General features: G+C 45.8%; 2 protein-coding genes across 11 annotated transcripts; one reads left to right on the top strand and one right to left on the bottom strand.

Moving 5' to 3' along the window:
- Positions 1 to 66: 66 nt before the first annotated feature.
- kif20ba (kinesin family member 20Ba) lies at positions 67 to 20191 on the top strand. 10 transcript variants are annotated; one of them, XM_078793931.1, is made up of 31 exons: positions 75 to 225; positions 957 to 1095; positions 1202 to 1291; positions 1357 to 1479; positions 1546 to 1684; positions 2870 to 3054; positions 3129 to 3183; positions 3258 to 3443; positions 3517 to 3628; positions 3707 to 3778; positions 3850 to 3996; positions 4069 to 4231; positions 4307 to 4555; positions 4634 to 4770; positions 4850 to 4970; positions 5630 to 6696; positions 6773 to 6911; positions 6977 to 7099; positions 7166 to 7226; positions 7293 to 7418; positions 7484 to 7614; positions 10758 to 10913; positions 10993 to 11160; positions 13070 to 13183; positions 14516 to 14605; positions 15140 to 15349; positions 17539 to 17610; positions 19131 to 19248; positions 19519 to 19691; positions 19777 to 19910; positions 19943 to 20191. In XM_078793931.1, the coding sequence occupies exons 2-30, from the start codon at positions 985 to 987 to the stop codon at positions 19855 to 19857; spliced, it is 4719 nt and encodes a 1572-aa protein (XP_078650057.1). In that variant the 5' UTR covers positions 75 to 225; positions 957 to 984; the 3' UTR covers positions 19858 to 19910; positions 19943 to 20191. The 10 variants fall into 10 exon arrangements, with proteins under 10 accessions (XP_078650051.1, XP_078650057.1, XP_078650056.1 ...); XM_078793930.1 differs by having other exon boundaries at positions 4631 to 4770; XM_078793925.1 differs by having other exon boundaries at positions 67 to 225; positions 984 to 1095; positions 4307 to 4770.
- Positions 19944 to 22025, bottom strand: LOC131110082 (5-hydroxytryptamine receptor 7-like). The gene is made up of 2 exons (XM_058062767.2): positions 21476 to 22025; positions 19944 to 21280 (listed from the first exon to the last, which is right to left on the bottom strand). The coding sequence occupies exons 1-2, from the start codon at positions 21958 to 21960 to the stop codon at positions 20446 to 20448; spliced, it is 1320 nt and encodes a 439-aa protein (XP_057918750.2). The 5' UTR covers positions 21961 to 22025; the 3' UTR covers positions 19944 to 20445.
- Between the last annotated feature and the right edge of the window lie 233 nt (positions 22026 to 22258).

Here is a 22258-nt window from a genome sequence, read left to right as displayed (position 1 = left end):
ATATGAATCGATTCGTGTTTTGTCCACCAGGGGCCCCCAGAGTCAACCGAAACAAGCCAAGCTGAAGATGAAGAAGAAAGTGTCCTGTGATTGGTTGCTTTCAAACTCAGAGCGCCGCTTGACAAGCAGATGTTTTGTTTTGTGCGACTTCGGTTTGCTCTCTAGTGACATTTAATCGTTCTTTTATTGATCAGCGCTCACTAATGTGCCAGGTCGAGCTACCAGGTGAGTGTCTTCTTGTGGAATGTCTTTTCTTGGAATAGAATTAGAATATTTGTCTTTACGTCGATGAAGTGACGCAGAAAGCTCGTGTGTAACTTTAAGCTAGCTGGCTAATTAGCAGCTTCGCGCTACTTTTTAAGTTCTTACATCGTATCTGGATAGACTATAGGCGTAACATAAGCAACGAGTGATCTAAATTTAATTGTATTTTCCTGTTAAGCTACACCAGAGTTTGTTAGCTAGCTCATCTTTTAGCTCAAAGTGTAACAATGTTACCAAACACATATTTTAGCGATGAGAAAAATCTGCTAACGTCATTCAAAATATCATATCTAGTGTAGCGGTCCTACACAGTGGGTTAGTGGTTAGCATGTTGGCCACACAGTCAGGACATCGGGAAACCTGGAGTCGAATCTCCGTTTGCCTTCTCTTTGTGGAAGTTAAGTACAACTTAAATCATATGAAAGATATGTGGTAGATTATGGTACTTTAATATCCATTTGAAGACGAAATTTAATTTAAATTTAATTGTTTGAAACGTTTTTCTAGCATGTAGCGTTTGCATTGCGGTTCGTGTTGGGTGAAAACGAATACACGGCGTCCTGCTGTACTGCAGTTTGAGGAAGATACGTGAAAAACAAGACACGTCACTTTCTTCCCTGGACTATTTGATTATCAAAACGGTGAAAAAAAACCCAATCAGCCTCATTGTTTTGGGCCCTTGTGTGTGTCAGCTCCATTAAGGTGTTGTCTTGTGGCAGCATGATGGAGTCTTGTCAGAAGCATGAAGAAGACGTGCTTGACCAGGTGCTGATGGAGGACACTTCGACCACCTCAGAAGACATCCTGAGCCACTCCCACCACCCGGGTCAGGTACAGAGTCACCCCACAAACAAACAAATGTGATGTCCCAGGAGATGGACACGCATGCTCTGAACCGTGATTTTTTTTTCTACTTCCAACTCTGGTGGTGGTGCAGCCAAGCACATCGGAGGAGAGAGAACATCTTAAGGTCTACCTTCGTATCCGACCCTTCACAGCAACTGAGACCCAGAATGGAGAGTCGCAGGTGGAACCAAAAGTTGCGCTGCTAAAATGTGTTAAGCATGCATGTTAGCATGTTTGTCTGTGCAGGACTGCGTGTCCATGGATCCTCCTGACACCGTCCTGCTGAGGCCTCCCAGTGCAGCTCTCTCGGGCCGTCTCAGCGCCGACAAAACACTCCCATACACCGCTCAGCGCTTCCAGTTCTCTCAAGTGGGTTTCTCTAACTTGTGGTGTTTTTACTGTGTGTACTCTACTATACAAATTTATTTCTTGAAGGTGTACGGTGCAGACACCACGCAGAGGGAGTTATTCCAAGGAACTGTCAAGGATTTGGTCAAACATGTTCTCCAAGGAAGGAATTCTCTGGTTTTCACCTATGGAGTCACCAACGCTGGAAAAACGTTCACATTTTTGGGTCAGTACTGGTATATAATTCCGATGCAGGCCTTATCCACACGTAGTAGGGTGTTTGTAAAACTGCATATTTTAAAATATTTATATGCTCAGGGCCAATTTATGAAAAAAAGGAGCAAGGGGCAGCTCCTCGGCTGCACGTTGCACACCCGTTGCGTAGCCATCTGTAATGTGATTGTTCCTCAAAGGTTAAATTGAACAAACCTTTGCATGCATGGGTTAGTCACCAGTTTGCTATATGTTACATGCTAGCCGCTGGTGGTGGTCTTATATTTTTGGGGGTGGAAAAACAGTTCATCAGTGTCCTAACTGTCTTTATTTAGTGTAAGCCATGAGGCAAAAGCACTTCCCTGTGTAGCACTGTAGAGTGTGCATACAGGGAGGGGGTAGCTGTTTCCCACCACAATTAGTGGCCACATTAGACGTTACCTGTAGAAAACCTAACACAAAGATTTTAAAGCTACTTAACATTGAGAGACGTCTTGACATAACCTCTTTTCTTGAGACACTTGGGACTGTGCAGTCTCTACTTCCGGATCGGATTCGGAATCCAACACATATGGCTGTATTTAAAAAAAAACGACATTTTAAAAAACATATTGTCGTTTATTATCAACTCCTATTAAGTTGGGTTCGCAACTGGCGGCACAAATTGCAAGTCCTTTTTAAGTACTTGCGATTGTGACCAACCATAACGGAGTAGGCGTGCCTGGAATACATTAAAACAGACGGAACTACGAAATCCAAAGAAATCCAGCTGAATGGGTGCAGATTCTGGAAGAACTAGAACGCTTAATTTGCCTGGTTATTTTGTGTAGCTGCTCGATAGGAGTACGCAACTCAATACATAGGCCCGAAAAACTTGCATAATCCATTGGAATTGGATTACAAAATCCAAAGAAATCCAGTTGCATAGATTCTGGAAGAACTAGAATGCTTAATTTACCTGGTTATTGTGTGTAGCTGCTCGATAGGAGTATGCAACAAAATTTGCATAATAGGTCCCCTTCTGTTGTCATCTGACACTGTTTCGAGAATACAGTATGAACATTCAAACAATAAATCATAATAAAATTAAGTCCACCTTTTTGGGGGCGATGATGACGGTTGCTTGCAAAGACCAATAATGAGGGAAATGTTCTCCTCCTTCACATTACCTGCTTCCTAACCTCGTAACTCCAATCAGGTCCGGATGCTGATGCCGGTATCCTGCCAAGGTCTCTGAATGCAATCTTCAGCAGCATGGAAGAGAAGGTCTTCGCCGGGATGAGCGTCAAACCTCAACGCTGCACAGAGTTCACCAAGCTGAGCAAGGAGCAGCAGGCGGAGGAGGCGGTCTTCAAGAACAACCTCATGCAGCAGTTTAAAGACGTAACGTATACCACAGCTTGTTGTGGTCTTGCTGAAGATGTCTCACTCGCTGCTTGAAATGTTTGCTCTCTTAGAGCGAGAAACTCAACAGCAGCCTGGGGCCTCCCAGCAGTAAGTTGCTTCTTGAAGGTAAGTCTCAGTGTTGTGTTGTCCACACAAGAAGAACACAAATTTGTTCATGTTGATCGTCCTCACTGTCCCAGACTCCTACGCAGAAGACAGACTCAGCCTCGCCGTGGAAGCCGACACCAAGTTCTCTGTGTGGGTGTCCTTCTGTGAGATCTACAACGAGAGCATCCACGACCTCCTGGAGGCCATGCCCAGCGGAGCACCCAGGAGGACAGCCCTGCGTTTGTCTCAGGACGTGAAGGGCAACGCCTTCGTTAAAGGTTTGTGCCTAGCCACACATCACGTCAGCCTCTTGTTATTGTGTGGAGTTAACCATCGACCTCCATGCTGCAGACCTGCGCTGGGTCCAGGTGGACAGTGCGGAGGAAGCCTACAAAGTCATGAAGCTGGGCAAGAAGAACCAGAGCTTCTCTTCCACCAGGCTCAACCAGCTGTCCAGCAGGAGGTGACCCCGGCGCCCCTGCAGCTTCCACACTGACTATGAGAGTAGTCTTCAGTTTTAATGTCATCTTCCTCTTTGCAGCCACAGCATCTTCTCCATTCGCGTTCTGAGGATTAAGGACGCCAGATCGCCCCGCGTCCTCGGAGTCAGCGAGTAGGTGACCAGTTGGCGTGGACTGAGCAATATTGAGAACATGTGCATGAAGGTGTGTTGTCACTCGGCAGGCTGTGTCTGTGCGACCTCGCCGGCTCCGAGCGATGTGCCAAGACTCAGAACCAAGGAGAACGTCTGAAGGAAGCCGGCAACATCAACACTTCGCTGCTGATCCTGGGCAAGTGCATCAACGCGCTGCGACACAACCAGCAGTCCAAGTGAGCCCCCGCCTCATTTAACGCTGTTCATCCTCACCTGGAACGTACATGGACCTGGGTGGTGTTCCTCAGGCTGCTCCAGCACGTCCCCTTCAGGGAGAGCAAGCTGACCCACTACCTGCAGGCCTTCTTCTGTGGTCGAGGAAAAGCGTGCATGATCGTCAACATCAACCAGTGCGCCTCCATGTACGACGAGACACTCGGTGTCCTCAAGTTCTCCGCTGTGGCACGCAAGGTGCGGCCTCTTCCCGTCTTCTCATCCTCCTCCCCACACAGGAGCATGTGGCATCAGCCTTTGACCTCTGCCCAGGTTGTACTTCTGCCAAGCAAACCTCTTCCCATCACGCCCCTGAGGACCGACACTGAGATGCCCTTCATCAGCGGGGGCGGCAGGAAGACTGTCCAAAGTTCTCTGATTAGCTGGGAGAGCAGCCTGGAGGATGTGCAGGAAGTTATCCAGGAAGATGATGACGATAAAGTCTCAGTGGAGGGCACTTTGTATCTCAGTGATGACAACTTTGGAGACGTTGAGGATGAAACGCATAAAACGACCTATGAGGTTTGTCATATATTTTTTTTTGTCATATATTTGCATCCAAACACACATTCAATATCTCCTCAATGTTCCCTGCAGCAGCAGGCGGCACTGTTGAAGGAGCTTGAAATGGCGCTGAAGAAGGAGCGAGCAGACAGCATACTCATGGAAGCACAGGTCCGAGAGGAGGTCGGCGCAGAGTTCGCCAAGCTCTTCTCCGAAATGCAGAAGGACTTTGCGTGAGATGTTTGCTTCTTACATGCACTGGAACCGTCTGCTATAGCTGCTATTTCAATGACCTTGTGTGTTTTGATGCAGTGAGCGGCTGGTGAGAGAGAAAGAGCTGCTGGAGGAGCGGGCGGAGAAGCGGCTGGAGATTTTCAAGAAGCTTATTGAAAAGATGTCCACCTTTGGAGAGGGTCCCAATGCACAGAGCGCGGTAAGACAGCAGTTAGAAACCCAGTCAATTGCCTTGCAGATGCCACGGCCATGCTGAGAGATCAGTTGTAGTTAGGAATACTTCCTTGTATGGGCATGTGCTGTAGGCCAGATCCGCTCTTGAACCCTGGACAGAAGTTCTTAAACACTTTTCTATTAGCTCTCCAAAGGCTTTATTCATTTTTTACCAACTCCTATACCCACAAAATTGGAAAGGGGGCTTCGGCAGGAGTCCGGAAGTAGGGTACTTAGAAGCGTATGGGAGTGTGACCGATCTCAGCGGAGTGGGCATGCTCAGAAGCGGGACGTGGGTGTAAAAAATTCAAACAGCCTGTTTTGGAACTTCAAGGAAATACAGCTGTAAGAGATGCAGAGTCTCTCACATCTAGAAAGTTTTCTGTGCAGGTTATTGTGGTCATCTGCTCTATGGGAGTCCACAACTCAATACAAAGGGTTGAAAAGTTAGCATAATCGCCCCCATTTAACTCAAAATCATAACCAAACAACAAACAAAAAAATACACCCTGTCTCTCTTATGGGGAAAAACACTGAAATGAAAAAGGCACACAACAGTAAATAAAATGGATGACAAAATTGTCAGTTTTAACACTGATGTCCTTGTGGTTTTATTAAAACTGGCTTTGTTCCATTTGCATGTAGGAGATGCTAGCTGCTCTTCACAAGGAGACTGCAGGCAACAATGATGTCCTTGTTGCACTGGAGAAGAAGATCCTGGAGACCCTGCAGGAGGATAGGCGTTCTAAGGAGGAGGCCACCACCGCTACAGGCCAGCTGAAGCTCAGTGAGGAAAAGGAGCGAAAAGGCCAAGAGGAAGTAGAGCGGCAAGCCAGAGAAGAAATGCTCGCCGCTCTGCAGGAGGAAAGGAGCAGCAAGGTTACCACGGAGACAGTGAGAGCAGAACAAGCATCCACTCAGGAACAGCTAAACAACACGAAAGAAGTCCAGAGGAGCTCTGACCAGACCACCGTCAATGAGCAGCTCAGACAGGAAGTGCGCGCGCTCCAAAAAAGTCTCTCAGATGAAAGGGAGAAAAGTAAAAGTCAGATGTCAGAGCTCACACGCATTAACGAAGATGTGGCCCGCAAGAAGCTCTTGTTGGAGCAGCTGCAGGAGAAACTGAGCCTCCAGGAAGCAGCTGCCCACCACCAAGCTGAAGAGCAGAGAACGATGCTCCAGGAGCAAAGTGAGTCGACGACAAAGCAGGTCGCAGAGCTCAGTCAGAAGCTGCGACAAAGAGAAGAAACCTGTGAGAAGCAGCTGAAGGAACTGCATGAACAAAAAGCATCATGTGACCACTTCAGACAGCAGCTCGGCGAACAGCAGCACACAGCAGAACAGCTGAAGACCAAGCTAGAAGAAGCTAGCTCCAGCAGATGTTCCGCTGAAGAAGAAGTGAGCAGGCTCAACGCTGACCTTGCGTCATTAAGAAGAAAGGTCACCAACATGGAGGAGGAGGCACCGCCTGCTGCCTCAGATGTGGAGGTCCAGGTGACCGCTGAGCTGGAGAAGAAGCTGCGCGACAAAGAGGCGCACATAGCCACTCTACAGAAGAAGCTGCAGGAGCAGCGGGAGGACGGCGACAGCCAAGCCCTCCAGGAGGCGCGGCGTGTGGAGGTGGAGCGCCGCAGGGAGTTGTTGGCGGTGGCCCATGAGGCCATCGCCCTCAAGGACGCCGAGCTGGAGAAGAGTGCTCAGGAGATCATCAGGTAAGCACCACTTCCTTCTTTGGGGTGCTTGCGTAACGTCGTCATACAGCTTTTTGGTCTCTCGTTTCCTTCCCAGACTCAAGGAAACTTCCAAGCAGGACTCGGACAAAGTAAGAAGTCTGAGCCTGGATCTTGAGAGGAAAGAAGAGGACACTTGTGACCTCAAAGAGAAGCTAGCTGACTACAAGAAGCAGATTCAGCAGGTCCACAAAGAGGTACCGTCCTCAATCTCCTGAAAATGACTTGCTGATCACCACAACGTGACGGTGATACCCTGCAGATCTCCACCATGAAAGACGAGGAGAAGCTCTTAAGACAGAAGCTGTCCGATGTGGAGAAAGCGAAGAAGCAGCTCCAGTTGGAGCTGACCAACAGGGACAGAACCATCCAGCAACTCAAACTGGTCCGTTTGTTTCTGCCCGGGCACATTCTTCCTCATGGTCTGACACGCCGTCTTCCTGTCCTGTAGGAGCAGCCAGCAGAGACCAAGAGTGACGAGACACTGCAAAAGTACCACAAAGCCCGTCAAGGTAAGTCAAGGTCGTAACCCGCTGAGGCTGAGCAGCCCTCAAGGTCAATAATTGTGCTGTGAGCAGAGCTGGAGGCAAAGCAGAGCGTGATAGAGGACATGCGCTTGGCTCTCCTGGAGCAGGAGGAGACTCAGCAGCAGATGGAGCAGGTCCTGGAGGAGAAAGCCAACCTCATCCAGGAGCTCACTGGAGGTAAAATAAAAAGAACGAAAGAGACAGAAAGTGAGGACTGGAAAGCATCAATGTTGTCGTTTCAGAACTCGAAAGAATGAAGGAGCTTTTGAGGCAGCAAAACGATGAAAAGGATGCAACCCATCCCGCTGACGGCTCGTCACATGACCTTGAACGAGCCAATCAGGAAGCTGCTCGGGCTGTGGAAAACCTCAAGGTAACAAAGTGGATTGATATGTGTGCTGGTACAAACTGTGATGGTATTACCTGTCATTTCCGGTGTTTAAAGGGGAACTACACCTTTTTTGGAATTTTGTCCATCATTCACAATCCTTCTGTCAAACACAAACATATATTTCTTTCTTTTTCTGTGCATTCTAGCGTGAGAAAACAAGTTAATATGAGCCAGCTAGCAACAGACGTCATGGGAAATACCTATTGTGACACTAAAGGCCTCACAGCCTAACTGTATCTATGCTGCTGCTGTTGACAGAACGCATTACTATGTGTATCAATGCGCCAAGAAAATAAGCAAATCATCCAAATAGTGCAAGATACTGCAACTATTCCATGTTATCACCCATGTACGTGTGTAAGTGCATGATCACAGCATGGATATCAAACCATGCAACCTCAGTAGAGGTTTATTTAGAGGGCTTCATAGTGGAAATAGGTGTGTCCCAATGGCATGCATTGTTGGCTAGTTTTCTTGTCTTATAATGCACAGAAAAGGGAAAGACCTATTTGTTTCCGTTTCACATAAGGATTGTAAATGAATATATAATAAAATTCCCAAAATAGTGCAGTTCCCCTTTAAGCTGCACACACTAAATGTAGAGAGAAAAACAGACTTGCTCATATATGTATAAGCTTGTGGCACTCGTGGCAAGCACGAGTCCAGGACCAAGTAGCTCTTTATTGTGCAGGAGGCAATCATGAGCTATAAGAAAACTCACAATCTTTGAAAGCCATTGGAAATGACTGGTGTTTACTCACTGCCTTGCGTATTTAAAAGATTAGTAGTCGTCCTGAAGTAAAGGATATGTCACAAGAACATGGCCTTAAATTAGCCGCAGGTTCACAGTGTAATACAAAAAATTCACGTGTCTGCTTCTCTGGTAATTCATGACGGTGGCCACCGTGACCGACATGACTAACCTGAATTACTTGAGACACAAAGCCTGAACACAAATGATCAACATGAGCGGGGGCTAGTCGAGGGAGGGGGATCACACCAGAACAGCACGAATGGACAAGTGTGAGCACTCCCTAACAGGAGGCTTACATTTCGTGTTGGTTAATCTTTAATGTCTTGTGAAAGCTTAAAGTCAACTTGTCAAGACCACACACAGACATATTCGGGCTGTCAAAAATAACGCATTATTAAATAATGACAATTATTTCATGACATTTAATGTCATTAATGCGTGCAATGATGGAATGCCCCATCTCTCAGTTATGATGACAAGACAGACAGACACAGCGTAGCTTCCCCACAGTTGGAACCTAATGCTCTTTTACAACTTTTTTCTGACCTCTACACATGAACATCAGTGCATTCAAACGCTACATACTGTATGCAAAGTATCTCTGACATTTAAACATGTCTCTCAATGCTTGTTTGCAAGAAAAAAAAAAGTTTTGCAATTGGCCTTCAAATTTTGCTCAGGAGTATACTGTCCATGCATGCATGTGTTCAATGTCCTTAACAAGCCTTTTAGTTTGTCAGCATGTCAATGAATGTGGGACCCAGGTTGACTTTTAACATCACCTTACTCAGCATTTTATATGTGACGACTAGAGATGTGCGATACTATAGGCCACCGATAATTATCAGCCTAGAAGCCCGATATGGGCATATATGTATATCGTATTCCCTTTATGAGAACCGATGTAGAGGACTTAGCATGAACATTGCATTTGCGGAGATTGTTGCAAAATGCAGTTTACACTATGTTCCTCAAAAGGTTAGTAAGTCCTACTTCAGTGCGGGAAGGCTTTCATTTCAATGCAGACCTACCAACATGTACAAATTTATAGTACTCTAGAATATGCTATGCTCTCCATTTTGTGGCAAGTACACTCAAAGATACATGAGTAAATATTTGACATGACAGAATATTTTAACAATAATACTTTAATACTTTATTACTTTAATACTACTTGTTAATACTTTAACAAGGAGCGCAACGTGACTATGAACTCACTGGCTTGATTGAAATCGTTGGCAGGTTAATGTTTCACCTAGAATCCTTACTCGCTGTGTCTTCAAGTGTAAAACATCACACAGCAATGTAATATGGAGATAACAACAGACAAGGGCTCCTCCCGCATCGGGTGATGTTCCTCCCGGCCAAACTCTGTGGACACACGGCGGGATAGCATGGATGCTTCTGACCCGGCCATTGCACGTCCACATGTAACCCCCTGTAAGTCGGGGAGGCGTGAGAATTTTTAATTTTAATGCAAACCTACCCAGATGCTTGAAGTAGTTGAAGTACTCAATTTGACTCTTGACGCTGGGATGCTCTCCATTTAATTGCATTTTCCTGCTTCGGTTTCAAGTACAGTCGTACAGTACAGATATGTCAATAAAGATTATTACATTCTCCAGTATTTCAAATCAGGGAGGCGCGGAAAAATGTAGGGCATGGCGGAAAATAATTGAGAAACACTGCTCAATAAAAATCGGAAATTGTGAGTTTGATATCGGATATCCCTACTTAGGACATAATATTTGTACTGAGTACTCTTAAAAGCCCACCCTCGGCCATCTCTGTGTGGAGTTTGCATGTTCTCCCCGTGCATGCTTGGGTTTTCTACGGGTACTCCGGTTTCCTCCCACATTCCAAAAACATGCTAGGTTAATTGGCCACTCCAAATTGTCCATAGGTATGTGAGTGTGAATGGTTGTTTGTCTATATGTGCCCTGTGATTGACTGGCCACCAGTCCAGGGTGTACCCCGCCTCTCGCCCAAAGACAGCTGGGATAGGCTCCAGCACCCCTGCAACCCTCGTGAGGAAAAGCGGTAAAAAATGAATGAATGAATGCATACTCTTAAAAGCAGCATTATTCCCTCTTCAGTCTGAGTGTTGCTAAGTTAGTTTTTTTTAATCATCCCTGGTTCAGAAGCTTACCTTCTGATGGAAAGAAGACTGTAATGACGCTTGCCAATTTTCCTTGTCGTTATTAAAACTGTATGCTCAACAGGGTTCCTAGAGTGATGACAAGAAGAAAGATTGTGTCCAGCTGATGGTGTAACTTGTAGATACAGCCTACCCCAACAAAAAAAAAGCCTTTTTAGACCAGAAAGTTTATTTATTCTGGTCATAGTTTAACTTTTTGCCTTTTCGTGCCAGCTGTGGGAGGAGAAACAACTGGAGGAGCGCCACAAGTGGAAGGAGGAGAAGCTGGCTCTCATTGGCCAAATCAAAGAGGCGGAGGACAAGAGGAACCAAGAAATGAAGAAGTTTGTAGAGGACAGACAACAATACCTGGGCCAGCAGGCCCGCTTGGTGAGCCGATAATTGTCTTGAAGACTCTTCAGCATCAGCATGGTCCTACTCCTCGTCCTCATATGCTTATATTCTTCAGGAGGCCCAGCTGGCTGACCAGGAGCACACCATGGACACCTGGCGGAAGGAGCGAGACGCTCTGGTTGCTGCTCTGCAGCTTCAGCTTCAGAAACTGCTGGACAGCCAAGCTGACAAAGACAAATTGATCCAGCAGCTTCGCCAAAATCGCACAGAGGCGCCAGCAGAGGTCAGTATGACTTGGAGATGCTTTTCTGGATATCTCTTATGTAAACAGTGATAGCTAGTTTGCAGTTGTGAGCCGTTTGTAATGGTAATGGCGTGTTTCTTCTTTTAGGTGAGGGGAAATAGAAAATCCTGTAGTATGAAAGCCTGTTTCCGCCACATATCCCAATGGTCATAATTACTAATATATTCAGTCAAAAATATGAGATCAAGTCAGAATTCATTAGATAATTATGAAATTAAAAGACAAAATAATGAGGTGTATAGTTGTTAGATAATAATAATAATAATAATACATTTTATTTGTATAGAGCTTTTCAAAATACTCAAAGACACTTTACAGAAAAATCGAGTTGAATAATGGTAATGGTTTTATTTAATTTGAACATGCATCAGATTACAATTGAATGCATCACATAATCAGTTCACATTTCCACATGTCCAAAAGGAGTAGGAAGAAGCAAAGCTTATTAAATCCTACCCCTCCATCTGGTACTTTTACAATCAGTAACTGTTACATTTGTTCACTTCCTGCTTTCCATAATACAGTTTAAGGTTTTTTTTTTAAATAATGTACCTCGTACCGAAGTACAAGGTGATATAACCATCCCTGTGTCAATATAGTGATATATATGATATATATAGCACATCATGACTGGTTCAAGACTCTTCATCCTTGTATTTAGCAAACATCAACTGCTAAAAGCAAGTAAAGAGTAAAAGATACGTTAAAATACAACATGCGGGGCGGGGCACAGCAGTAAGGGTATAAAAAATTAGACATTAAAAACAGATTCAAAGAGGTGGGTTTTTAGTGTTTTTTTGAAGGAGGGAAGGTCAGGGCAAGCACGGAGTGAATTAGGGCAAAGAGTTCCAGAGGGTGGGGGCAGCGATGGAGAAGGATACGCGATAGATACACACTGAGGGCCATGTGGCGGAGGATTGCGGTCTTTTTCCCTGTCAGGACGGTTCCCCGCCACCAGAAGTCAATTCCCCGTGAAGCATTCGGCCACAAATATACTTTATTTATATTTGGAGCTTTTTATACAAGACTGCCGAATTAACATTTTATATCGTGATATTTCCCAAAAATATCATGACACATGTTAAAGTCTGTATCGCCCAGCCCTATAAACGTAAAAAGTAAAAATGGCAATACCGAAAGCTGGGATAGGATAGCGAGAATAAGCGTTATAGTAGATGGATGTATGGAAAAGGGAAAGACCGACAAAACTAAGGTCGGGAGGAGTAAGCAGTTTAACAGCTGAGTTTTAAGTTGACATTTGCAAATCTCGACACCAGTAAACGGATGTATAGAAAGGGAAAGTGTTCCAGTATCTGAGGGGTGATTAAAAACCACTGCAAAAGGAAGCTTGTTACGTTCCGGCTCCCTTCAAAGAGCCATAACTTTACTCTTTCACAAAAACACCTTCACTCAGGGCAGAGTCGCCAGTAGAGGTCAGTGTGGCTCAAAGCTTGGAAGAGAACATCTCATCCAGCTGGCTGCTCTCCATCTTTGGGCCACATGTTCACAGTCCTCACACTTCTTTTGATGTGGAATTCATTCACCAGCTGCTGTCGCACTATCAGAAGAGATATGTGGACATCTTTGAATCCTGTCCAAACACTACACTCACTCTTTTTCATCGTCATGTGAGATAAATGTAATAATTATAAAGATAATGTGTATTAGCATCTTCCCTTTTGTAACGTTTTACGCTTTGGAACATTTTGTACCGAGCGGTCTTGAAGGATGTGTCAAAATGTCTCCTGCACACTTTCAATTAGCATTGCCAGCGATTACCTGTTCCAAATGAACAACTTCCCCTTCCTGTCTGTGTTGTCGATGCGGTGCCCTTGACATGACCTCATGGTAATGCACTTAACTCTTCCACTTAAACGTCCTGTCTCAGGGTGGCGACAGCCTGGCGGCTCCTCTGGTGGAAAGAGAAGGTCACAGCTCGCAGCTTAAAGATCCGCTGGAGACTGGCGTGACACACAAAGATCAGCAGCAGTCCACCACTCAGGTCATCACTTTCTACTTTCCACATATGGCTCATAAAAAAAAAAAAATATCAGCCACCTAAAATGCCAGCGCCACAGCTTGTGAAAAGTGCCAAAGGTTTGCCAGAGACCGCCATGGCATCACACCAGCTGCTCCGAGCATGAATAAAGCACGAATAAAGTACACCTTGCTGGGCCACACCAGATGGCTCCTCCCTCTCCATACTCTGTTCTGCTGACATCCAAAGCGGCATATCAGCTGCTCAGAGCATGTGTCCAAACATAGTGCACTTTGCTGGGCCACAGCAGGTGCCTACCTCTGCTGGATCCTCTGGTTCTCCTGATGGTGGTGGTTATGTCATGATGCTTGATTAGAACAAATCAGCAGGCACACTTGGTCTAATCCCATTTTCTTCCAGTCCTCCTTGTGCACAAACTACAGTTGAATCTTAATAAAATCAGTTATCATAATCATATTGGTCTTGAGAAGCATAAAGCTATCTCTAGTTGCAATGTTTTGCAGCGTTTGTGTTGTTTTCAATTGCAATTTTAGTTGATTATTTTAACAGGAACAATGCACAAATATGGACACAAGATTCAGCTACAGGTACTTGACAGAAAAATGATTGGTCTGTTTTTCCTCAGGCACTTGCTAGGGCAGCTAAGATGTTTGTGTGAGAGCACCCAGTAGGCAACCATCCTGGAAAACATTTGGGAAGATGCCCTCTACACTTACCCTCCTGTCAAAATAACACATTTTGCTGATCATTACTGTCAATAAACATTAATTTAACGATAATATATGTGGCGTAATAATTTCAGTGCACAAAATCAAAACAGACAGACTTGAACATTGCAATTGAATGCAGAGCTTTAATATAAAATAAACACTTGCAGAAACATGATGTAAAACAATAGTGGCCTAAAGTATGGACACAAAAAAATTGATCAGTAGAATTATTTCACTTTTGTTATTAAATAACCCAGGCATACTCTGAACCTCGCATTGTTTTATCATCTTATTTGCATCTCCAATTCTGGGAGGAATACACTGTTTACGTTTAATAAGGTGCCATATTTTTGCCGAATTGTGAATGCTTTAATATACACATAACTGTAGTTTGTACACACCTGGAGGTAAGAAGGGCTCAAACCTTGTCGTCATCCAATATACCATACCACTGCTATCAGGAGAATTAGAATGGGACAAGTCACTAGGCGTGGCCCAGCAAGGTGCACTGTATTTGGTCACATGCTCCGAGCAGCCAGTGTGATGCCACTGAGGTCTCTGGCCAATCTTTTGTACTTTTCAAAAACCATGGCTGATAATAATTTATTGACGTGTCCTTCCACAGGTGAAAGATGGCGAGAAAGTCCAGGAGGGTGCGACCCCCAACAGGAAGTCACCACCAGGGAGTGAGACCAGGACATCGGTCAGCAGTCAGGTGACCTGTGATTTGGCTTCTTATGTTTACATAGCTATGCTGGACATCAGTGATTCTTAACCAGAGGCCCGTGGCCCCAAGCACCCCCTATAGGGCCGCAAAAAAACAGTGGACCGTGTTGGCCGCCAGATGGTGGTGCTAATGTGTCAGTTGGTTGTTTAACAAGCCCACAGAAGATCAGAAGAAGACATTCAACTAGCAATGGGGAAGGTTTTAAAACAAATAAATGAAGACAAAAGTGGTGCCAGACCCCTCCTCCACACACACACACACACACACACACAAAAGAACAACATTTTTACATAAATACACTCCTGACTTCAAGTACGGCTTTCTAAATGGAGGAAGCGAGTGTGTGGAGTGGTGTGACGCTATCTAACACTTTAAAAGTCAAATCCAAATATTGGTCTTTTTTTTTATTAATAAACCTGACTTAAGCCTCCGCATTTTTTCTTGCTTGATTTATTCCATGAATTATTAGCAAAAGTTAAGATAGGGTTTTTGCTGTGTAGATAATGACCTTTAACTTCACAGGCCTCCTCCAGCTGCCCCGCTGTGCTGGACTCCTCCCAGATTTCCACGGAGAACGGCAAGGCCAGCCGCTTCCCCCAGCCGGAGCTGGAGATTTCCTTCAGCCCTCTGCAGCCCAACCGCATGGCGCTGCGACGCCAGGGCCAGGACAGCACCGTCACCGTCAAAATCACACGCTCGGCTCGCAAAAGGAAGAGCAGCGAGATGGAGAAGGTAGGACCCATTTCCTCTGATATTCCTCAAATGTGGCTTCCCCTTTCCAGGCATTGCTAGCAAGTAAACAGAGAAGCAGAGTTTGGGGGAGGGCAGAGCACTTATCTGCTTACAGCCACGTCCATATAAGGATGTCCATTCTCTGTGATGTCACAAAGGGGCAGTTTTACCACTTCTTTCGAAACCGAGCATTTTGAGCCATCCCAAACTTCATGGGCTCACTTCCAAATGGGCAAACCTCCTGATCTGAAACATTGGCATGGTTTAACACCAGCATCCAACATTCTAACTACATTTGTAGGTCAGACAAGTGGAAATGCATCATTGGTCCCCTTTCACATTTTGATCAGGAGTGCATTTTCTGATAGATCTGGATCTAAAATTGATCTATTGCTGGTGCATCGCAGTAGTGCATTTATGGTCCGCTATCTCCTTTTAGCACAGGTCACAGACCACCCAGTCATTATACAGTAAAGTCTCGTTATATCGATCGGTTAAACGAATTACTACTTATTACGATACTATTTTCATTTCCCGGCAAATTTCTAGTCTTTTATGATATAATTAGCTCCGTTAGTACGATACACGGTTATTATGATAATCCGGTTACTAGGATGCCCTTTTCATCTCCCGCCAGCCAATTTGGTCTGCTTATATCGATACAAAAGCAGCTTAAATCAATCTTTGCTTAAAGATTTCAATACCAAAAAAGAACACGGCGAACGGCTGCTTCCAGTCAACTTTATTTTTCACACTTCCACCACCAGAGTGCAGAACACACAGCGGAAAACACCCGTCCCTCGCGCCTACCCCTCCGGGTGGCAACACCTTCCCTATCGATAGTTCCGGGGTGAATTATGTCCCGGTAACCGGTAATCACTACAGTGTAAGTTTATTTTTATTTACTGTAGTACAAAAGCATGCTAGATACGCAATCCATGAACTCAAGGAGAAAATTACATGCCATATCAAAGATCCGCCCACTTTTAATGCAGTTCGGCGCAGGATCGGATATATGGATAGTCCGGTTATATCGGTATTTTTTCCGACTCCCGAGAATATCGATATAACGAGACTTTACTGTATTTAAGTGTAAAGTACTCCCATGCTTTTGACATCCTATTGTGAGATCTTTTCCCCTGGCTTGATGCCACGGCCGCCATTTTTTAATTCTGAATGACGATGCATCATTCAGTCATTGATGACGCTGACGCGTTGTCCCACTGTATATCAATATCAGGTATATCTTGATTGTATCTGTTTATTTGTGTTATATTCTACAAGCACATTTCCGTTTGATGTCATTCTTGTATTCAGTATTTTATATGTCCGTTGTGCGTTCTGTGTATGGCGTGAGTGACTTAGTACAGGTATGATACATGTAGAAGGTCTGACCAAACTCAACTTGCACCACAGTCTAGGAGCGGGACTCGAATATACGTATTAAAAAAAAAAGTATATTAAAAAAATATGCACAAATGGGAGAAAAACTGCCATAGGTCTGTGTGAGCAAAACAAATGTTTAACTTCTACTTTTTTTTTCTTCAAGTCTTCTATTTTTAGGAGGAGAAAGCGTCCAACAATCATTGAGGTATTTTGAATACGAAATATGTAATTAGAATTCACCCCATTAGCATCCTAACAAATCTGTAGTACTCATGATTCATAATCATCCATCATCCTCCATCACGACACCTTCATCCTGATTCATGGCCTTACACTCGCCAACAAAGTCGTTATGGTGGAGCATGGTGCATGTGGACCGCGTAATACGCGCTCGTCTACTTAATGCAGAAGGGGTCCAGATGGTACGGTCCACACCGCCACATCGCGTGTGAGTCACTGACGCCTCAACACTTTTTTTTTTTTCTTTTTTGTGTCTCCAAGCTGTCCTCCAATGTTCTCCGCTCTCATTGGCTGTCGCCTCCACTTTCTTGTTACTGGAGCGAAGTGGCTGCTACACAATGCTATGTGACTGACGTCACACAAAAACCCAACAGTCAGAGCCTGTCCGCTGCTGTGAAGTGAACTTTTGAAGATCTTTCTTCTTGGTCTACTTCACCGGCTCAGGTCATGTGATGCCCGTCTGAGCAGGCGCGGCGGCGGAAGCTGCAAACGTGTTTGTCACAGCCGCTGCACAGATGTTTGCATGTCAACATTCTAACTGTGTGCGCGTGTGTGTGTGTTAGCAGGATGAAGTGGAGGCGGAGAATCAAAGAAATACCAAAATGACGCCAACACAGAGCATGCACCAACAAGAGGTGATGAGCAAATGGACACACACACAGTACACTTAAGAGTTGGTGTAAAAATATTCATATTTACATTGATATAATCGAGATGGGCAGATATTCACTTCAATATATATATATATTTTTCCAAACCGGGTTCTGATTCTCAAGACCAACATGGTCCCGATACCTGCTAACTCTTGAATTTAGATGTAACTGTACTTTGTGGAAGTAAGAAGGACTGCCCATGGACTGTGGATGTGTCCAGCAACGTGCACCGTCTTCGGGCACACGGTCTGAGCAGCTCGTGTGACGCCACCCTTCAAACCAGTTGATATCCCGCCTCATCACAAAGAATTTGGTTCAACTCGCAAACAGAATGCCTTCCTCGGAAAGGGAATATAGGTTTTTGGCTTGGGCCATATGTGGATATTTTTAAAATAATGATATTTCTTTTAAGCGCAATATCAAAAACAAGCATATGGTTCATATCTATAGAAACTGGATATGAGGCAGGGGTGTCATGTTTCAAGATGGCGCCGCCCGAGTGCAAGCTAGTTCATGCAGTTCCATGTCTTTTGTGGCGTTTTTGTTTACTAGTGCTTTATTTATTACTTTATTGTCTTTTTGCCATTAAGCAAGTGTGCAGCTGTGCATGTTCATCTCGTTACGTTTGTAGCTTGCCGCTTGCTCCATTGTTTACACACGGGAGTAGCTGTTAGCATTGAGCACCCCCCTTGCAAGGAGAGGCTGCATAGCGGAAGTGAACAGTGAAAAAGACAGTATAAAGGTTTCTGTATAAAGACGGTATAAAACATGTCGTCATGGGAACACAAAATGGAAGCGCTAGCGTCATTAACCCGGCTACAGAGACTACCTTGAGTGCAGCATGATTGAACATTAGATTTAACTTTTTCTATATTTATTCAAAAAAAGAATATATTATTTTATTTCAGTGGCTGTTTAGATATTTACATTTTTAATAACATTTTGCACTCGTATTTGGCTTTTGTGTACACTCACTTTGTGTAAAAAAAAAAAAAAATATGGGGATATATATCAAATATGGATACTCAGCCTAAATATATTGGGATACGAGTTTTGGTCCATATCGCCCAGTGAGCTCAGGTTAAGTTATAACAGACCATTAACATCACAGGCTGGAGGAAAAGGAGCGCTTGATTTGCTCACCTGAACAGTATGGTTAATCTCGCCTCATTGGAGCGGTTTTTGTTTTTTTTTTGCTTTATTTTTTTAAATTATCACTTATGAGCTATTTTTAATGTTAGAAGATTTATCGGTATGATGTCATAATTCCTAATTATCAGCACACTAATTATGATGCACCCCTATATATATATATATATATATATATATATATATATATATATATATATATATATATATATATATATATATATATATATATATAGAGAGCAGATTAAATACATATACGTATTTTTCTTGACGTCTTTTTGAGAGCACACATTGTACCTGTGCAGTTTATGTCAAATGATGACGCAAACGTGATGGGAATGTCATGTGATCAGCAGTCACCCCGTCCAGGTGCTCATCCCTCTCAGAGCAGCATTCGCTCCCGCAAGGAAGGAACGCTGCAGAAGATTGGCGACTTCCTGCAAAGTTCGCCCACGCTGCTCGGCACTAAAGGTTAGTGTGTGTGTGTGTGTTGTTCCATAATCAAGCTAGCAGCGGCAGGCCACACAAAAGCTAACAGCTTTGACAAAGTGTCTGGCCGAGGACGTCGCCTGATGATGGCCCCGAGCAGGGACATTGTCCTGCTGTCCTTCACTTTCCTTTCACTCCTCTTGGCCTTCCTCTACCACTGACCCCTCCTCTTCCTTGATGTTCTACCAATGAATAGAAAGCAATGAAGCACACCTTCCTACTAGACTTTTATTTTCTTGATCTTTAAATTAGCCAAGAAGATGATGAGTCTGGTGAGCGGCAGGAGCGCCACGGACTTCACCTCCTCCCCCTCGACCGCCATCACCTCCCCTTCCTCCATCAGCCTGAAGAACAAGAGAAGCAAGAAGAACAGAAAGCTTCTCCGGCCAGAGATCTCGTCACCCATGGACATACCCGTACACCCGGTGGGTTCGAGTGTGGTGTCATCGTCGCCATGGCGGCACACATACGTGCTGTGCTGTGACTGAGAACTTGTTCTTGCCGTTGTAGATTGTCAGTAGCGGGACGGAGGAGAAGGAAGGAGATCGTGCCACCATGCGGAGGCGTCTTCGCTCCACGAAGGCCAAATAATGGCCTCCTGAAGCCAGGTGCACGTGTTGCGTTTGCGTTTCAGTCAAGTATTTATTATTTCGAAGTAAATAATTAGTACTTATTTCGAATAAGTTGTTCTTTGACCTTTGGGTAGCCTAGCGTAGCACCTACGTGTTCGGCTAAGCTAATCGATGAGTTATACCGTTTTATCCATAGCTGACTAGCACTGACTTTATTTCAATGTTTAAAACGTGCAATTTTTACACAGTTGTGTTGCAGTTTGATGTCAAGAAGGAAAACTTGTGCACTTTAAATTTCCTGTTTGTCGTCCGCCATTCCAACGTTATTTGATGATTAAAATGTTTGGATGACACTCACTTTACTTCCTGATTGACACCATTGCACGGCTTCCCGCATCACGTGACATCAACATGTGATGCAGTGGCCCGCCTCTAGAGGACTCATCATCATTAAACAGGAAGTCGATGCCTTCATGTACAGCCGTGTCATTGACTGCTGTCAGTTGATGATGTCATCAGCCCACCCTCACATGGAGGCTACATGTCTGGATGTAAAACAAAAAGCTTGTTGTCATGTGACTTGTTCATCAGGTGTCCATGTTAGTCATCATGGCGGCGGCGGTGGTCGGACGGCGGGGCGGGGCTCGTACACCAGCTTGAGAGCCTCGTGCACGCCGACGGCAGACAGCTTGCGGTTGATGTTGCGGTAGCGGCAGCGCAGCAGGTTCCTGTAGGTGGCGCGCAGGTCTCGGTTGAAGAAGGCGTAGATGAAGGGGTTGATGAGCGAGTTGGTGTATCCCAACCACAGGAGCGTCCTCTCCAGCCACAGCGGCATGCAGCTGCACGCCACGCCACACGCGAAAGGTCTGGCTGTGGACAGCAGGAAGAACGGCAGCCAGCACACAATGAAGGCGCCCACCACGATGCCCAGTGTGGCCGCCGCCTTCTGCTCCCGTTTGAAGATGGACTGGTTCTTCCTGCCGCGGCGCCGCCACCGCTGCTCGCTGCTCTTGAGGAAGCGGGAAACACGCTGGCCGCACTCGTCCTCAACCTCCTGCTGTAGTTTCAACGCCACTGACACGCAGTCCACTTCCTCTTCCTCGGTCTCCCTTGCGCTTCCCGTTTCCGTGGACTCCTCCTCCCGGGGGAAGGCGGCAATAGTGTGTTTGGCGGCGCTCAGCTTGGCCGCACGGTAGATGCGCGAGTACGTGAAGAGCATGACAGACACGGGAATGTAGAAGGCCATGGCAGTGGAGTAGACGGTGTAGCCCACGTCCTGACTGATGAGGCACACGCGCCCGTCGTTGACGTTCTGGGCCCAACCGAAGAGAGGGGGAAGGGTGATCGAGGCCGACAGCAGCCACACCCACGCCACCGTCTTGGCCATGCAGCGGCCATTTTGGCGAACCGGATACGTCAGTGGCTTGGTGATTCCTAAATACCTGCAGAGAAGTAAAAAACAGAATGTTGTCATGCTGCCATGAACCCCTCCTACTTGGCACCTTGTTCTGGATCTGCACCAAAACTCCACTCCACATCAAAGATCTCAGGTGATTCAATGTTTACTAAGAAACTCCACTTGCTCCACTCCGCCCCTCACACAGGTCAAAGAGATTTTTTTCTTTTCTTCTTCTCACCTGTCGATGCTGATGGCGCACAGGGTCAAGATGGAGGCGGTGCAGCACATGACGTCCATGGCGATGAAGATGTTACAGAACCAGCGTCCGAACCTCCAGCGTCCGCCGCTCAGGTCTGTGACGCTGACGAAGGGCATGACTGCCACGGCGACGGAGAGGTCCGCGGCGGCCAAGGAGACGATCAAGTAGTTGGACGGCTGCCGGAGCTTCTTGACGGCGCACACCGAGATGACCACCAGCAGGTTGCCGCCGACGGTGCACAGCGTGAGCAGCGTCAGAGCCGAGCCGATCAGAACCTTCTCTGCGCGGCCGTGGCTCAGCATGGACTCCCCGCAGCCGGTCCCGTTGGATTCCACCGTATCACCCGAGGCGACAAGATCCAGCAGGCGCGACGTGAGCTGCCCCACCGGGACCGTGGGGTCCGGGGCTACTTTACCGAGCCGCTCGTCGATCATGGTCCCGTTCCCGGCTCCGATCACGACCATCCTGTGGCTCCCCCAGTGCAGTTTAATGCGCTCACGTGGGAGTGGAGCGTGTGCGCGGTAGACGCGCACTTTGCTCACCGTCAACTTCTTGTGCTCGCCGGTGCGCGCGCATTTTCGTATCGAGCAACGGACCCGTGACGTCACCAAGCACATTGCAGCACGTGCAAACTAAAGTTAATCGGGTTCTTCACCAGCACATGCGCACAGGCAGACATCATTTTAAAGCGATGCTGATAATGTAAACCCTCTTACGCCCTGTGGGTAAAACGTTTGCTTGAAAGCGGGAAGTCCAACTGTC

Source organism: Doryrhamphus excisus, linkage group LG10 (assembly GCF_037039965.1).
Source record: "Doryrhamphus excisus strain RoL-2023G ecotype Guam linkage group LG10, RoL_Dexc_Guam_v1.1, whole genome shotgun sequence".
Classification (NCBI taxonomy): domain Eukaryota; kingdom Metazoa; phylum Chordata; class Actinopteri; order Syngnathiformes; family Syngnathidae; genus Doryrhamphus; species Doryrhamphus excisus.
Note: the sequence above shows the minus strand (reverse complement) of the source record. Positions and strands in the feature narration are given on the sequence as shown.

Excerpts from the sequence above, each read along its gene's own strand:
- kif20ba (XM_078793925.1), top strand. The coding sequence starts at position 985 with ATGATGGAGTCTTGTCAGAAGCATGAAGAAGACGTGCTTGACCAGGTG. Across the intron at positions 1,480-1,545 it reads AGCGCTTCCAGTTCTCTCAA|GTGTACGGTGCAGACACCAC; the intron begins GTGGGTTTCTCT and ends TATTTCTTGAAG. Across the intron at positions 13,184-14,515 it reads AGCAGCAGTCCACCACTCAG|GTGAAAGATGGCGAGAAAGT; the intron begins GTCATCACTTTC and ends GTCCTTCCACAG.
- LOC131110082 (XM_058062767.2), bottom strand. The coding sequence starts at position 21,960 with ATGGTCGTGATCGGAGCCGGGAACGGGACCATGATCGACGAGCGGCTC. Across the intron at positions 21,281-21,475 it reads TGCGCCATCAGCATCGACAG|GTATTTAGGAATCACCAAGC; the intron begins GTGAGAAGAAGA and ends ACTTCTCTGCAG.